The sequence below is a fragment of the Zootoca vivipara genome, chromosome Z2 (genome assembly GCF_965207765.1).
Source record: "Zootoca vivipara chromosome Z2, rZooViv2.hap1.1, whole genome shotgun sequence".
NCBI lineage: Eukaryota > Metazoa > Chordata > Lepidosauria > Squamata > Lacertidae > Zootoca > Zootoca vivipara.
In genome coordinates, this window is record NC_142585.1 from 38717501 (window position 1) to 38736229 (window position 18729).

The following is an 18729-nucleotide window of genomic DNA, read 5'->3' on the forward strand; positions in this document are numbered from 1 at the left end:
TGGGGAGCAGAGATCATGCAAGAAGATCAATTGTGTACATAGACCTTATTATGTGCACCTCTCGTGATAAACAATCTGTGTTCTTTAATGTCAGTTTCTTTCTCTTTTTTAAAGTTGATCATGGCCTTAAGGAGCTAAATTATAAACTTATAATTTATAGGTTTTATAAATTATAATGTCAGCAGTCTTCACCACCCTGGTTGGCTAGCAGACCCTGGGAGATAGAACATGGTGTTGTTGCTGCATTTGTGCAGACGGTAAACTGTGCAGACAAGAGAGTGTGAATCACAATATTAACTCCAATGTAATGTGCACCTTTTTGTCACAAAAATTAGGGTGCACATTAGATTTGATGGCGCATTAGATTCAATTGAAAGCTTGAAAAACACCATTGACATAGCAAATACTTTTTTAGTTTCAAGGTTTTGAAAATTCAGGTGTGCATTAGATTTGGTGGTATATACGGTAGCTGTGCTCTGTGGCTCATGATGTTATTTGTGTGTTCCACTGACTTCTGGAGAGAGTGCTCCTGGTTTCAGTGGCTGCTGGGGAAGCTAGTGATGTAGATGGAGACTAGGCATGGCTCTCAGGGTTTGTGTTAAGACCAGCCATGTTAATTGCCACACCAACACAATATTGCAGCATGACAACATTAAATTGTGTTTTTATATGAGAGCAGTCATTATTCTCTGCTGATGCTTTATAGAAAATGAAGGGCTGGCATTTTCAGATATCTGTTCTCATGTTAGAAATGCCTCAAGGAGGCAAAATAGAGCTAGCAGCCAAGATCTCTGTACTTTTCGGTTTTTTTGGGATTGAACAACCTCAGATCTTAGCCTGTTACTTTGTAAATGAACTTCAGCAGTCTTTGTCTCTTGATGGTGTTTCTCTACCCCCACTAAATTCTCAAAGTCACGGATAGGGAACATTTTTCAGCCTAGGGACCACATTCCCTTCTGAGCAATCTCCCAGGGACATATGCCAGTGGTGGGTGGGCCTAGAAGCAAAAACAAGCAGAGCAATGAATGTGAACTTTATCTTTGTATAGGAGACTAGTATCCACACACACACACACACACACACACACACCCATCCATCTAAGCAAAATGTATTGCCAATCAGACAGCTCTTATGGAACTAGGAAGGTGATTTGGTGGTGATTACATCTTTGAGTTGAGTCTTTGGTGTTTCTGTGGAACACTAGGGTCCATATATATGGTGGTTGGTTGGCATGTCTTAAAATTCTTGATTTACCACTTCAGAAAAATAACACACATGCACTTCACAAGGTGAACAAGCAAGGCAAAGGGATTGCTCAGTCGGTAGATCATAAGACTCTCAGGGTCGTGGATTTGAGCCCCACAATGGGCAAAACATTCCTGCATTGCAGGGGGTTGGACTAGATGTCCTGTGGTCCCTTCCAACTTTACAGTTTTATGAAATTAATAAAGACGATGGAGAAAGCCATGCCCTGTATCTCCAGCAGAACTCTCTTGGGCCAACCTTTCATTGTGCTTGCAATATTACTCTGTTAGCCAAGATACCTACTATACAATTCAGACACCACGGGTTTCTAATCTGCTTATTTATAATTCAAAAGCTTGCCCATATATTAATGAACCCTTAATGAGCTGTTGAAAATGCCTGAACTACAGTCGGATTATTAAACTCAAACGGCCCCTGTAATCATACCATTTGAGTGGGTTTTTAGGTGCTTTTCATATCGACGGCTTTGTATTGTGAAGGAGATGGGTTTATTCGGAGGAAAAGCTTTGTAATAATTTTGACCTGCAATTTATTTATTGGCCTCTGAATGCCGTCGCCTGTGCAGGCGCGCTCGTCTGTTATCTGTGGGGGCAGGTGCACAGCGCGTTGAAAGACAGCTAATTAGGATCTGCTGAAAGATATGCTAAAACTGTGGTTCTATAACAAAGCCAAGTTCATTGTTAAACAATGTTTTAGCGTCTGTTTATGTGATTTGTCTGGATCCTGCAGATACCAAAATGAATGGTGTGGCTTTAAGTAGATGGAAATAGAGAGCAAACAGGTTTGTGGTTAACTCTACAGCTCACCCATGAAGATTTTTGAAACTTTGCCTAGAGGAAAAGAAATTGTCAGGCATGAAAGTGGTCCTGAAAGATCTATCAAAGGTGTACCAGCTCAAGCTGCCATATTTAATGTGGAAAGATTTGGCTTTAGGCCGATGCATAGCTCTCCAGCTTGAGTCCTTGCACTTCCAGTGCCATTAGTACCTCTCCAATTGTGCTGGAAGTGATGTATTATTGTGTTCTTTCAAGCCCACTCTGTACCTTAATACCACGATGCATTGAAAGGTCAGCGAGCTAAGCAGTAATAAACTTGTAGGTTGATATACTGAGGAATAAAAATAGAGAAACAATAGCCACAGTGTGAGCTTATATGTCAAAAATACATATATTATTGGTGCATAATTTATAAAGGCAGATGCTAGGTAGCATCCATTGTCTGAAGCTGTTGAATAAAGGAAAGGCTTGGCTTGGCAAATAAGGTGAGCTTGTGAGATCCTCTTTAAAGGAGGAGAAACACAGACCCAGGAAGACAGAGTTGATTTTTATCCAGTCAATATCAAAAGACCTAGAGTAGGACAATATTTCCCATCACCCCGTCTATAGAATAACAGCCTTCTTGTTCATTATATACTTGTGTTGATAACTGTAATTCAAAAATTAATGAAGGAAGATAGAGATGGAAATGGTTCATCCTCTTTCCCCCACACATGGTCTTGTAGGTATTGCTTAAGTAGCGCCTCAAACCAGAATAAATGTTAACAGATCATCCTTTCCTCCTTCTCTTGGTGTACCAGCATATGCAATGGACTGTGTAACTTGCTAAGAACTGGGGTAGGACTCACTGCAGGTAGTCAAAACAGATTTCATTTGGAAACAATCCAAAGTTATCTGGAAACAACTGTGCCATTTTGCCCTAGCAGTTTCATAGCCCTTGTTCCAAACTGTGCAATTTTTAAACTGTGTCATATTTATACTGTAATACTAGCCATGGCCAGAAAATGACTGGTCTCCCATTTCTGATTGCCACCATAAGCTCCTGCAGGTACATAGGTACCCTCAGGCCTGTGTTGAATATGATCAGGTAGTGGTGGTTTTCGTAGGGAAGTCAATATGAAAGAGGTGCCCAGAGGCTTGGAAGTTTGAAAACCACAGAGTAGTGGCAGGCAGATTTCAGGTTTGTGAAAACATCTTTCTTTTCTATAACAACCACCCAATCCACCAGTGAGAGGCAGGTGCAAAAGGGCTTATATTGGTAGTAGAGCCTGAGAGGGTTTGTGGTTGTTTCTGTGCATCTGCAATATAAGGGATCTCATGGAGCGTTAAATCAGGAAACCATAATGTACACATACAGATCTATACAGTAGCTGAATTTACTGCAGCTGACGGCTTTTAGCACAGAGCGCTGAAACTGACCAGCATAGTTGTACAAAGGCTAATAAAGGCAACCATTTAATACTCTTATTTGACTGATGAGGAACACTAAGTTTGAGAGAGAGGCAATTAAAACAAGGGCAACCAGGGCAGGGTGGTAACTTGTTTTTTTATTTGTTGTTATTGCTGTTATCTTTTGTATTTATTAGACTGATTATTATACAGAGGTCTCCAAGTGACTTATATTGTTGGCATCCATCTGTCTTGAGAGACAATGGAGTGCACCTCTGGGGTGAAGAAAAACCAAAGTGACCTTCCCAGGGTGCATGTAGGCCTGATGTAGGCCAAAGGAATGCAGAATAATACATTTGGCACCAGCTTGGCTGCAGGAGTTGCTTGTCCTATATGGACTGCCTTCCCAGGTTGACAAGTTCCATCTGCCCCTCACTTCCCTCTACAGCACATGCAGAAACCGCCTTCTTAACCATTGGACCCCTATTGGTCTCATCCCCTCAATCCACCAGAGCCTGTCTTTGCCTTCAGGGAAGTCCCTAACTCACCAAGGGTTTGAGACGCATCAGCTACCTTCACCAGGTTTAGCTGGCTAAAGCCATTCCTGGGGTGTGGCTGCTGTCACATGCTGACAACTTCTAGGAGCCACGCATGATGTGTCCTCCACCAGAGGTACTACCCCTCCCCTAACACCCCATACACCACAGTGACATAGCATAATTAAATACTTAAATTTAATTAAAAAATTAAAATTAAAGGTAAAGGGACCCCTGATCATTAGGTCCAGTCGTGACCGACTCTGGGGTTGCAGCGCTCATATCACATTATTGGCCGCGGGAGCCAGCGTTCAGCTTCCAGGTCATGTGGCCAGCATGTCAAAGCTGCTTCTAGCAAACCAGAGCAGCACACGGAAATGCCATTTACCTTCCCGCTGTACCTATTTATCTACTTGCACTTTGATGTGCTTTCAAACTGTTAGATTGGCAGCAACGGGAGCTCACCCCATCGCGGGGATTTGAACCACCGACCTTCTGATCGGCAAGCCCTAGGCTCAGTGGTTTAAGCCACAGCGCCACCCGCGTACTAATTAAATACATAAGCATAAATAGAATACATTATAATATCAGCACATTGTTAAAGCTTCCATGCAGTTCATTAAAAAAAATACAAAATACCCCCATGCAGCCACAGAAGGTTTGTCAGCATACTATCAGCATACTGACAGCAAAAACAAAACTATAATAAATCACCAAAAGCTTGAGAAAACAGTAGGTTTTTACTTTGTGCCGAAAATATGTCATCAAAGGTGCCAAGCTGACCTCACTGGGGGTTAAACAATTGTCAAGTTATTGGGGGTTGAAATCCTTGTTATCTACTGAAAATCACCCAGAGACTTACCTGTAGATTCCAATCTACCTTTTGCCCATCTTAGTGTTATAAGGATACCTGCCCTCCTCTCTCAAAAGTCTTTTCTTCAAATCAGACTAATGGTGCATCTAGCCCAATACTGTCCATATTATCCTTGTCTATCCAGTGTCTTGAACAGAGTTTTTTTCTTCCAGAATCTTTTAAGTGGAAATATTGGAGGCTAGAGCTGAGGCTGCTTCCATGCAAAGCATGCACTCAGCTGCCTAGCTCAGTGAGCAGCCATTTAAAAATTCTCATAGAGTTAATGAAGTAACGTATATAAATTAGCAAAAGCCTGTTTGTTTTTCCTTAGGAGAGGAATTGAAGCCCTTAGCAGGAATAGGCTAACCATGTAGAATATTGCTTAATGCTTTAATGAGAACCTGATAAGATGAAATAGCAAAGATGAAACATTTTATAACAAGGAAGCAAATGTGCATTGTCAAGTCCAAGCAGTGAACAAACTCCAGTGTCAGTATCCCAAAAACAAATTTAGAATTTGAAGGTAATTGGGGTGTACTGAAGACGTGGGAGAAGAAGAAACATGTGATAATTTATCAAGTTGGCTTTCTGCCTTCCAAACGTTTTAGGATCCACACACACAATTCTGAGAGCTTAATGTGGAATGGTGAGATTCTTATCATGTCAAGAAGAAGCTTGTTTTATGGGGTGGGGACAAGAAAAGCAACATATCAGACAGAATATCGCTCACCAACTTTTGCAGTGAGTGTTCAGATCTGGGTAAGATGAAGCAGAAGCCAGGTTGAAAAGGGGGAAGGAAGAACAATGTGTGTGGCATCCAAATTATTTAGTGTGCTTTGTGTGTGGGGTGTTGAAGTAGGTTGATGAAATTAAAATAAGATTCACTGATAAAAGGAGAAAATGCAACCCCCTTTTTAACACCCATGGTTTTCAACATGTATATAATAATAAAGATGGTGGATGGAGAAATAAAAAATATGAGAAGTTGGGGCAGCACTTAAAATTCTCAATAAGTCCTCAGTATCTACAATCAATCGCTCCATATAATCAACCAACTTTATACTTATTACAGATGGGTGGAAACAAGGTTTATGTAACATAGTGGCTAAGGGGATGAATTACCGTATGAATTGGTAAGTCCCTGGACTGAAAGTCACCTCTGCCAAGAACTCACGTAGGCAAGCCACATTCCTTCTTTAACTCAGTCCCCCACCTGCAATTTGGAGGTCATAATACTGTCCTACCTCATTAAAGGTGTGAGGCACTTGTAACACTCCAAAGCAGCTTCTAAGTACAAGATGGGATGCTCCTAACCTGTGGTACTGCACTCCATGGTGGGACATGGTTTGGCAAAAATTAGAGATGGGGTGGAGCTTGTGGATATCATATTATTAAGGGTCTTTATTACCCAGCAATGCCAGTGACCAGGGATCTTCTGTATACCAAACATGCACTATAGAATTGTGCTTCCCTAACACCCGCTTACTGCTTTTTGCCCAGATCTTGCTCTGTTTGTGCATTCTTGGACAATAGGGCATTACAGTTGCCATTCTGCATATTAATGAGGGATGCATTCATCCTTTGGTTTTAGTGGGGCATGCATAGGTATAGCCCACTTCAAATCTTGACCATCTATCAATGATAAATATAAGCAATTTTTCAGTCATTTCACTTGTCTTAACAATATTGCAGGCAACTGGTGCTTGCTACAAAGGTGGTTGATTTCAAAGTTTTTTGTTTGTTTGTTTGTTTGTTTGTTTGTTTTAATACATGTGTCAAATATATGACAAGGGATTGGCTGATGTTTGTGCAGGGCAGACCGGTCACAAATCTGTCTCATTCTCCACCTCCACACCTATGAGGAATTGGGCTAGATTCATGCAAGTGAGTCAAATTTAACTGCCACTTCTGAGCTGAACACTTGGCAGTTTATGGATGTTACTGTCATGTCAGCTGCACCTGATGCAGAGCTTGTGTGCCGCTGTGTATAAACAACAACATGAACACCACAGAAGGCAGAATCGGCATGCAGACTCAGTAGGTGCCAGCTCCTCCCCCTCAGGGGATCTGTCAGGAATACCTGCTTTTAAACCGATTTGAAGAGGTTAATTGAGCTGGGATATTTTTGGGTTGTATTGCATCTTAAATAGAAATGCCGATCCAAGGAGCCATGGCTCTAGTGATTCCCACCCCCAACTGTAATTATATCTCAACTTTGTTTTTCAGTGGTGTTGAGAGCATCTTGGCAGCAAGCCCATTTGACCTGATTAAACCTACAAATTGTCAGCCTTGATCTATAATAGTCAGATGAGACTGGTGATTGGATGCCATTTTGGGATCCTCTGGTTAGAGGTGGAAACTTTATTTATTATTATTATTATTTTAAAATAAACGCTGGTGCTTCTCTGCTAGCTGCTGATAACAATGCTGGCAATTTTGAACACGTTTTAGCATGGAATGGCAATTTAAACTTTCTGGGTGGTTAAAAAACAAAAAGAACCAGTGGTTTTGAGGCTGCATACATCACAGCATTCTTTACAGCAGAGCTGGGCACTGCAGACTATGCATATTGCATTCAGTAGATCTAAGACCTAATGATTATCTCCTCAGGAAGGGTGATCCTCTGGAAGGATATAAAGTACCAGTACTACAGTATATCCCTTGACCTATCAGTGAAGTGGAACCCTCCCCTGCTTTTCCTTGAACCAGAAATAACCCCAAGCCATCGTATTTGTGCAAAATACATGTGTGGAATATTTTGCTGACTAGACAGTTTGGTATTCCAGTTAAAAATTGTAAGCAGGTTACTAACCCTCTTAACTTTCTTGTTGCACACCGTTTTGTTACTAATGGATGTGGTACAAAATAAGTAAATAAATGCACATTTATTTTATGCAAATTATTTATTATATTTAATTATAATACAGTAAACATTTTTATCCTCAGGTAAAGATCCAAAAGCTTATAAAGCAGCCCATGATAACAGTGGCTCAGTCCACTGCCAACTCTTTAGAAGAATCTGCTGGTCCTTGACTGCTGCTCATATTATTGCATCAACTGTAAAAGGCTGACTTTAGCAATTGGTGTGACCTAAACATATTATTGTAGGAACAGTGTCCTTGTTTAATATTTCTGCTTTCTGTGATCCTTTGAGTACTTTGAGCCATTTGCTTACATTTTATAACAGTGAATGCATTGATTAACTTATTCAATTCACAGAATTCTTCTCTTCTTGATGCAGAATTTGGGTTATTTTGGTTCAAAATCTTGAAAGATCATTACTTTTTAGCATAGTGTGTACGGAGTGCTTAGTAATACCTTCCTCCTTAAACGACAACTGCTAGGATTGGAAGCCTTCACAAATCCATATGAAAATGGCTCCCAGCAATGTATGTGTGTGTGTGTGTGTGTGTGTGTGTGTGTGTGTGTGTGTGTGTGTGTGTGTGTGTGTGACTCCTGCTGCTTTCCATTCTCTGAGCCAGTGGAATAGTTAGAAGATTTACTGGAAACAGGTTATATTAACTTAGGTAATTTTTCTTCTTGTTATTTCCTTCACCTAAAGGTCTCAGCATCCGAGGAGCTCAAGAGGAAGACCCTCCTGACCCCCAGCTAATGAGATTGGACAATATGCTTCTGGCAGAAGGGGTTTCAGGTCCTGAGAAAGGTGGAGGATCAGCGGCAGCAGCAGCAGCAGCAGCAGCTTCTGGTGGATCTTCGGATAACTCTATTGAACATTCAGATTACAGGGCCAAATTGACCCAGATCAGACAGATCTATCACACAGAGCTGGAGAAATATGAACAGGTTAGAATGACAATCATCTCCCTTGAATATATGTGGCTCCATTGTCCTCTGTTTTGCTAGAGCCCAACCTGCAAAGTACTGTTTGTTTATGCCATGCTTTCAAAAATCAATAGCTTAAAGATTAGCAACATCAACAAGTAACTTCAAGTAAGTAAGGTTCAATAAGCCCACAACTTGAAACTTGGAGGAGCAGCCATACTAGATCCTGTCAAATTTTAAACTGCTGTCAGAAACAATAATAGGTAGTCAATTACATAGCATATTTCAAGTCCTCCAAGTGCTTCAGATTTTTTATTGCATTAATCCTCACCAATGGCCCTGGAAGGTAGGCTGATGTGATTATCACCATATTGTAGCTAGAGGGTTGAGATAAATGTGGTTTGGCTAGAACAAAAGTAGGGAACGTCATGCCCTCCAACCCTCTCTGTCTGGCCCTCGATACTCCTCCCACACCTCTCCCCAGCCCCATATCACACCCTTCTTGAGTGTTTTTGCATGGCTGGAAAGTGTCCTTAAACTCTGACAATGCCTCTTGCTTCCCTGGATGGAGGATAAAGAATTGTGAATGAGTGTCTGGTAGAAAGCACACTGCTGTACAAAGGTAAAATTTACATTTGTTGTTTCACCCACTTGTGCTTTTGGCCTCACCTACCACAGATGCACGGCCTCTTGAAAGTTGCCCAGAAGGGAACTGGGAACTTAGGCTGAAAAAGGTTCCCAACCTGTGGGCTAGTGCCACTCTGTAAGTGTCTGTAAGTGCTTTGAAAAATCCAGATGACTGCATTAGAGAGATTAGTCATTTACTGTGAGTTAGGATTCTACTTCTAGGACAAATCAGTCAGAAGTGCTTTACTTATTTTACTTTGCTCTCAACTTTTTTTTTTTTTGTAGATGATTCTGTGCTTGCTGTAGGTTATTTTCAATATGACCTATGGTTTGATTTTTATTAAAAGTGTTAATAACTGCCCTCCCCCAATGAAACCACATATACCCCTCTACCCCGTACTTTTCTCTTGAGGGGTTCAGTTACTCAGTAGCCTTTTGTCAACAAATGATGGAGAGATTGTCCATCCATGTTCACATAATTTTTCACAGATTTAGAAAGGGAAGACCAGAGACTCTGGCTTTGTTGCTGTACCACTGGCAATGTCATTTTGTTTCCCTGAGGTGCCTTATAAAGCTTCTGAAGCTTGAACCATATCAGCTCAATGAACCATAGGAACTTGTGGCTGGTTTTCTGAGCAGAACTTTATAAGGAAGTCCTGGCTTCTATGGCTTGGCTCTGGCACTTCCCTGGGAGTGTGTCAGCTGAAACAACTTGAAGTGAAACCACAAAATCCAGTTGCTAAATGGGGGTTAATCAGAGGCTGCAGTCCTACCAGAAAACATGCAGCTTGGTGTGGTTTTTGCCTATCTCAGCATCTTTGTTACAAGAGTGTACACCACCAATGTGAGGAAAGTTTTCCTTTCTGGAGGTTCCTAGCTAGTTTCGGTATTTTGGTTACAAATTGCAGTGACTAGCAGAAAACATTACAACAAAAAGCATTTAAATGCACCTTTGACTTTTAAAAAAATGCATCTCAGAATGAATATTATAAGGCCATTATGAATTTATTTCATGTTATAATAAAAACAGCTTCCTTACTACCCAAGTACAATTGACATTTGGGGGGATGGAGAAAAAATCAATTGCATTTGAAGTGTTTGCTTAAAAATTTCATTTCCCCCCTACTTTTTGTTTTCTTGTAGCTTAATATAAAATGCCCTTTCTAAAGCCAGTCTGGAAACAGTCTTGGGTTTGAAAGGTTAACACCTCAGAAATAAAATGTTTGTTCATTTATGATGGCAGTATGAATCAACCCGTTCAGCTGGTTTAGTTCTAATTCAGCAGAAGATTGTGGATTGGCTGTGTGTTTGTGTGTGTACAAGATTAATCACAGCCATGCTTTCATGATATTTCTCATAACCCTGAGGACCAATTATTATTGTCTTCAAAAAGCCACCTACAAAAATTACTGAATCCAAGAACTGGTTGCTGCAGCTGGAGGAGGTGTTAGAAATAAAACCTATGTCTGTGCAGAAAGTTTCTCTGGATGGTGCATCTGCAGGCTTCTGCATGGGGTGAGTTCGGCTCAGTTATCCAAACAAGGACAGGACCTACACATTAATGTTGGGTATAATTTTTTTTATTGTCTCCACTTCTGCATTTCTATTTCTGCACTAATTTGCAGATTACCTGGAGTAGTAGTTTAACTAACAGGAAGCAAATGGAAGCTGGTTTCTAAGAGAGTTAGAAGGGGTATTTTCCTTAGTGCATGCCTGCATTTTCCTTCAGTCTTTCTGTAGCTTGTCATACAGAATTTGCAGGTGGCTATCCTCCCCCCACAAAAACAAAAAAACATTCTAGTTCACCAGAAGCAACAGTGAGATGAATTTATATTCTCTGGGCAGCAATGCTTGCTATACCTCCTTTTTAAAAAGCTACTGTCTCCAACCTAAGTATGTTGGACTGTTACTAATAAACCTAATTTTGTTTGAAAACTATTTTGATTATATTTTATTGTTTAAACAGTTTGTTATTTTCATAATTATGCTATAATCCACCTTGAGTGGTTTTTCCAGAAACAGGAAGGTGGGGTATAAGTTTACTTACTTTGGAATAAGCTTCCATGGATTCAGGTCCACTTCTGCCGTAATGAATTAGTTTGTATTTTAAGGTGACTCTGATTGGTTTTTGCAAGAGAGTAGCATGACTACACCTCTGAAAATAATAACAAATAAGAAGCAACTTCTACAATTGCTGAGCATATTTCATGTCTGTGATAAAGCAAATTGAGTCTAATGATTTGTTCACTAGGGTGAAATAATGTATCTTCTTTTGCAATTACTCTTATTTATATTGTGTACCAAGAATGTGGCATTTCTTGTATGGAATGTTGGCTTCTGATTTCCCCCCATTGAATGCCCCTGCTTTTCTTTATGCATGCCTTTTGGCTTGGTCATCCTGAAAAAAAAATTCTACTAATCCACCCCCCCTCAATTTTCTGCAGATACTTTGAAGTCAAGAAGGGCTGACCTCCATTATTTCTTCAAGTCCCAGAATATTGGTCTTTTTAGGTGCAGATTTCTAGACCTCTTGTTGTAACTGTAGTAGAGACAAAGGAACATCGACCACACTTTAAATGAAAATGGTGCATGGAAAACCTCAACAGACAGAACGGGAGCAGAAATAAATTCTGATTGTTGTGGGCCGTCATTTCCCTGGCCTTGTAGCCTCTGACTGTAATAAATGTAAGCATTTGGAAGGAGCCCAGCGTTCAAGCCCCGTAGCTCCATTTGCAAAGGTTTCAACTGAAATGTCAGATCCATCCGTCCAAACCCCAGGAAACTGAGGTGGGGAGGGAGGGGGAGAGAAACGCTGCTGGGAGAGGGAGAGACAGAGCGGATGTGAACACGCAAGTTTTCCCCTGTTAGTCCTGACACTCAGCAGTGTCTACTGTACAGAAATATGATAATTTTTTTCATGCCTTGTAGCAAACTGTCTCGTACTAGTTTGTCTCGAACTGTGCCTGTCTCTGCAGCTGAGGGGCAAATGGGACCGCTCCTCTGTCTTGATTGGCTCCAGGTTTTCTGAAAGGTTTCTACACGTGGGAGCAGGGGAGGGTAGACTGGTGGAGGGGCCATGAGATGTTTGTGAAGAGAAAGCAGGTAGATCAGTCTAGATTTCATCTGGGAAGGGAGAGAGAATACTTGGGGCAATTTAAAATAAACATGTGTGTGTGTGTGTGTGTGTGTGTGTGTGTGAGAGAGAGAGAGAGAGAGAGAGAGAGAGAGAGAGAGAGAGAGAGAGAGATATCCAGACTAGTAGACCTTCAGCCTTTTCAGATCCACATTTAGCTCAATATAATCAGTATTAAATTTGATACGGTCACACATTAGTAAAGTTCCCTAGATGACTTACAAAATACAGTAAAATACAGTAATAAATAAATAATACAATTGAAATACAGTAGTAATACAATATTAAAACATGCAATAATGAAAACACAGTAAGCACAGCAACAGAAAACTTTTATCTATTCCAGACAGAATGATACAAATTCTAGCTCAGCTTACAGTTATACTAAAAAAGAGTTTTCTAAAGCGCCATTAGAATAGCTATTAAAGCAGCAAAGGCAGAGGGTCTATTTTAAAGCACAAGTTTAAAAGTTCAAGATTTTTTTAAAAAGAAGTCCTCACCAAAAAGACTGTAAAAAAGGTGTCAGACAAGCCTCTCTGTGGAACCTAAAATAATAGGTTCTGGGGAGCCACTACTGAAAAGGCTCTGTCCTTTGTAACGATCCACTTCACCTCATTTGACAGCGACACACAGAGCAAGACATCTGAAGATAGATATCTGTGGGAGACAGCAATCTTTCTGGTAACCTAGTCCCTAGCCATTTATACATTATTGGTTAAATCCACCCATAAACATAGGGAAAGGGTCAAGAGGAACCTGTAGCAGAAAGTATGGTTGATCTGAGAAACTCATTGCAACTGTAGCTTAGTAGCAGGATGCAAGGAATGCTGAGCAACAGGCTGCTGGACCAGTTTGTAGTTAACTTGGCCTGCCGCTCTTCCATCCCCTCTCTGTCATATTCTGTGCTGTCAAAAATTGGAATGTTAACTTCTCAGGGCAGGAGCCTATCAATGCCATGCCAATGGCACCATATAAATAAACAATTTTCAAGTATTAGGACTTGGGAAAACATCCCCTTACCTTGGAGAGCTGTTGCCATGGTGTTGGCACTCTTGGACCAGGTAGACCATTGGCCTGATTTGGTAGCAACCAGATCCTGTGTCAGTTGGCAGCTTCCAGTGCTTTGAAAAGATCCCTAGCAGACCACAGTTCATGATTGGTTGTTGTGTTCATTTTGGCTAGGTCACAATTAGTGCATGTCGAGATACAGGTAGAATTAAGATGAAAGCAAAACAAGAGGTGGGTGGTGAGCAAATGAAATTCACTCCCTACTAAAATGGAGGGAGTGGTGCAAGTATTGGCCTTTAGGAAGAGATGCTGCCAGAGCTGGCTTGAGCATGTGGCATCTTTGGGCAACTATTAGATCTCCCTCATTAAACTGGTACTGTAATCAGGGGAGAAACAACTAGGTTGTGGAGCTGCCAATTTAACTTTCCACAGTCCCACCCACTCCATATACTTTTCCTTTAGGACAAAATGGCGCACCATCCATGTGAAGGTCTTAAAGGCACCATTTAAAGCTGTCTGCTTGCCAATGCTGCTGTGTTAAGCCCACAGTGGCAAAGGGCTTCAATGCCATCAGAAGGCACTTTGCTGAGGTCCCCCTCAAACCTAGAGCTGATCCTGGATGGTGCCTAACCACATCCCACTTACTCTAAAACATCTGGTGTGGTACAATAGGGCAGGGACTACTTTGGTTCTAGCAGTTCTGGATGGCTTATCAGGAATTCAGATGATCTTAAGGTTTCACAAAAGAGTTTCACAAAGCCTCAGTTAAACCCAAGAGCCCTAATTGTGAATGCTGTACCCAGCCCTGGAAACAGGAAGTGTGAGTTGCTCCATTTGGACTTCCTATTCAGCTGTAGTGCTGCCCCCACAGTCTTTAAAGCACCATCAAGTCTCATTGCCTTTTTTGTTCTCATTGCCTTCTTTGAACCTAGAAGCAAAGGCCAATGTTGTCATTATTGCTGTGTTTTTCTCCCACCCTCCTTCCTCCCCCCTGCCCAGAGTTTGATTTTGACATTTGTTGCCAGTTAAGGAAATGCACTTAAAAGCAGCAGGAAAGCCCGGGGGCGGGGGAGCTCTCCAGAAAGTGTGTCACACCATCAGCTTCTCACCCACTTTCTCAGTGCCAGGAGAAATGCTTCTCTTCATAATTTACAGCTACTGTAATAGAGATGGCATATTGAAAGCTATCTTCTATAATTACATTGAAATACATTTTTGCTGTAGGCAAAAGTATTGGAAATGTCCCAAACCTCCCGGAGCAGCTGGGAGCCTGCTGCCATCACCTTCATGGATCTCTCCTTGTTACCCCATCTCAGAAAGGATGTTTGCAGAGTTAGGAAAGCTGCAGAAAAGGGCAACCAAAGATATTATCTATGGGGTGAAGTATTTTCCCTGCAAGAAAGGCTTAACCTGGTTGGTCACTGTGGAAAGCAATACATTGGATTACACAAACCTTTGGTCTGATCCATCAGACCTTTATACTCAAGGATACATCTGGAGAAGGGCAAACACTCAGCAGAAGGAATTGGGTGCTTGTGCCTCCCCAGATGTTGGTGGATTACAACTATTATCATTTCTGACCCACTAAGACTGCTGGGAGTTGGGAGCACAACAGTTGTGGAGGGCCACAGGTTCCCCCATCCCTGCATTAAAAATGTTTCTAATTCTCATGATAGCAAGAGTTGCTTCTCTGTGGACGATACCTATTAAATCTCTTAAATCGGAGTGGGGACTTGGCAGGATTTGCAGGGGTTGTAGCTTCATTTGCATAGCTCATTTCCCCTCACACGTTTGACTAATGTATAGATAGGAAAACAAAGACATACATTTGAATTAGCTTAATTTTGTGAAGGCCAGAGTAGCTTTTCCAAGCCAGAAACATAAGAAGCTATCATATAGTGCCTTAGGGTTCATCTCAGTAAACCCTTACTGTACTGGCATCAGCTCCCCAAGTTTTCACCTGGAGATGGTTGGGACTGAACTTAGGACTTTCTGAATGCAAAGTATGTGCTCTCCCACTGAGCTAAGGTCACTTTGCCTGCTTGTTCTTCCAGCTTCCATTATTCTTGTTGGAATAGTAGCAAATAAAATATGTCCATGGTCTTAGTACACTTGTATATTTCTGGCAACATTGGGAATCATGGTGCATGCTAGTTCTTCAGGGGTAAGAAACATAGTTGTAGTTCAAGGAACCAGGAATGATGCCACTGCCATTAATTTGATTTATTTTAGCTGATAAAAATTATATATTGCTTGATTGTATTAAAAAAAACCCAGCCCTCAAAGCAGTTAAAATCTCCAAGGCCTTAAGAGTCTCGCCCTCCTATTTTCATGCAGCAGTGATGTGTGTTCTTCTTCTTCCTCCCCAAGAGTCCTTGGAGTGAGGTCCAAGTGCTCCGCCAGGCATTGCATTCAAAGCGCTACAGACTTGGTGGAGGGTTACAACCTGTAATTTTTTACTTTCAGATGTGTAAAGGCAAAAGAGAGTAACTGTGCCAGAAGCATATGCATCTTTCTTAAGGGTGTACCCAGATTTTAATTATCTAAATGTAAATACTTAACAAATTTTACTTAGAGTAATGAGCTAAAGTGCACACTACATAAATGAGATGTTCTAATTAATCATGTATGAACTACTGGTTTAAAGGGAAGCTCTGTGAATCCCATGGATATGCTGGTCTGCTGCCAAATTGCTAATCAGCGTTTGCATTCATAGGCGTCTTCGCTTTAATAAGTTACGAGAGATGTTTGGAGGAAACGAAGATGAGGGTGGTGGTGTATTTTCTCTTCTCTGAACAGGCAGACATTACCTGAGCTTGTAAACTTTTAACCTCCAGGTTAATTGGTGAGGTGAGTGTGGGTGGCTTTTATTTTAATGTTATCCTCCTTTTCAGACATATATTGTCTCCCAAAGTGGCGCATGCCAATGAAAAAATAATAATTCCAATCTAAAAGCAGAAGAAGCACAAAGGGAGTGGAATGAAAATATAGAAGAGGGAGATCCAATCAGTATGACAAGGCCAGAATGAAACTATGAGATGTAAATGGGGCATTTATACCCAGTTGGGGCCAGGGTGATCTTCCCCTGCTGATGTTCTTGCTTGGGTAGAAGTGGTGAAGCTACCTACTGGCCCTTAATTCTCTGTCCTTCCCCCTGCAGTCCAAAAGCAACAGAGTGACTTTATCCACTTTCTTAACTTTAGAGTGATTAAGGATTATAACAAGAGCTCTTCTGGATTAGACCAACAGTCCATCCAGTCCAGCATCCTGTGTTTCCCACAGTGACTAACCAAGTGCCTCCACAAGGCCCATAAACAGGATATCAATGCAACAGCACCCCCCAGCTTCCACTTCCCAGAAAGTAGCTAGTCTGTTATTGTTTCCCAAGCATCTCACAACTGAAGCTCACTTTTTCTCCAGATTAAAACTGGATGCAAACTTCACTCTTGCACCTGAAAAAGTTTGCTTTTTAAAGTGTGTAGGAGTGATCATTACACTGTCCTTTGTTGTCTATGTTAACTGCTGTTTGGAAGATGGATAGGAAGAAAGGAAGCTAAGGACAGTTACTTGTAAAGAAATGCAACAGACCACCTCTAAGAATGGGCCATTCTGTGGGGTCATTGCATCAGGAGTGATTACAAAACCTCATAACACCCCCTTATCAGTGGCTCAGTGGAAAGAAGCAAGGCTGGAGTAGCCAAACAGCCTCCTCCTGGGACAGGTAAACCTGCTGCATTTGTGGACTAGCCACAATTGAATTAACATTTATCATGCTGGGTGTAGAGATGCAGTAGGAATAAAATTTACTCACAAACCAATGGAGGCTGATTGGAAGACAGCAGGGCCTGAGCAGGGAATCGTAAAGAGATGCTGCAGGCAACTGGTCTTCTGTGGGTGCATACTTTGGGGTTACAGGAGCTTTCTATAATGTATGGTATGGTTTTGTTTTGTTTTGTTTTTTGTTTTGTAGCAAATATTTTGGTATAAGCTCTGCAAATAACTTATTTGGTCCAAATAAGATAAAAGGATAGTAACAAGAGGGATGGGGATAGCAACTCTTCTCGTAAAGACTGCCTGACATTAATTGCATGATTACAATTATGTATTACTTTTAAATTTTAAATAACAGCTGTTGGGTGTGTGTGGCAGCATTATTTGGGACCATGGTTTAACCCTCCCACTATAACCAATGCCCCCCCACCTGGAAGCTGCTATTAGGGGAACTTCCATTGGCACTAATAGTAGCTTATTTTCTGGGTGAGTAACAGCTTCCAGAGGAAAGGAATCTTTTTATCAGGACTATTAAGGAAGAAATGGTTCCAGTCCAGTCCCTATCCTGTTTCCACACATCCATAGCTGCTATGTAAATTATAAAAACAGATTAATGGCAATCATGCAATTAAAATATTGCTTAGTTTGATCCTGAAAGGCTTGTTAAATCTTGAGGAAGGAAAATGGAGAATGAGGTGGTAGTTCTGTAGCTTTCAGATATGTGAAAGATTATATCAACAGGACAGATTTCTGTTGGGTCCAAGGAGCAAAAATGTTTGGTTTGTATACAAAGAATAAAGAGACTGGAGATTATGTAGTGGTGATCCCTTTCATCAGGACACCTTGTTGGTGGAAGCTTAAGAGCTGATCACAGAGCTCCTGATGCACACTGTGGAGAGAACTTTACAGAGACCGTAAACCCATCCCTTTTATTAGGGTTGGCTGAAGGGCAAGAGTGTTAAGCATAATATAAGGGCTTTCAAGTTACATAGAACATAGGACTAGGACAAACATCTTTTTTATTCAGGGAATTCTGGGGGAAAGAAAATAATAGTCACCAACTGATCAGAGATGTGAAGGGAAACTACCTGAATTCGGAGGCAGCAGGTTGTGGATGAGATTGCCCCCCTTTTGCACATTTACTGGGGGCCAGGACTTAAAAGGAGCTCCTTTGCAGCTCTGAGCAGCTGGTGGCTGCCATTTGCTCCCTGTCTGTGTATGGAGTGTTAGGGGAGAGGTAGTACCTCAGGCAGGGGACATGTCATGCTCCTTCTGGGTAGTTTGTCCACCTTTGGTTCCCCCTGCACTCACTTCTCACCTGTGTCCCCTAGAAGCTGTCAGCATGTGACAGCAGGCACACTCCCAGAATGGCTTTGACTGGCCAGCTAAGGGCAGCCGAGGGGTCTCAAACCTTCAGTGAGTTAGAGACTTCCCTGCATGCAAAGACAGGCTCCAGCAGATTGAGCAGATGAGACCAATAGTGGGTTTAACAGCGGTGGTTTCTGCATGTGCTGTAGAGGGAAGTGAGGGGCTGATGGGGTATGTCAACCTGGGAAGGCAGCCCATATAAGAGAAGGAAAACTCTGA

At 41.5% G+C, this 18729-nt stretch overlaps 1 protein-coding gene across 7 annotated transcripts in view; it reads left to right on the forward strand.

Annotated features, from left to right (window-relative positions):
• The window catches only part of PBX3 (PBX homeobox 3), a 223713-nt gene that overhangs the window by 170293 nt on the left and 34691 nt on the right, over positions 1 to 18729 (forward strand). For all 7 annotated transcript variants that reach the window (XM_088664929.1, XM_035112891.3, XM_035112892.3 and 4 more), the window contains one exon: positions 8383 to 8624. In XM_088664929.1, the coding sequence (XP_088521055.1) occupies positions 8383 to 8624 (242 nt within the window). The remainder of the gene's footprint in view (positions 1 to 8382; positions 8625 to 18729) is intronic.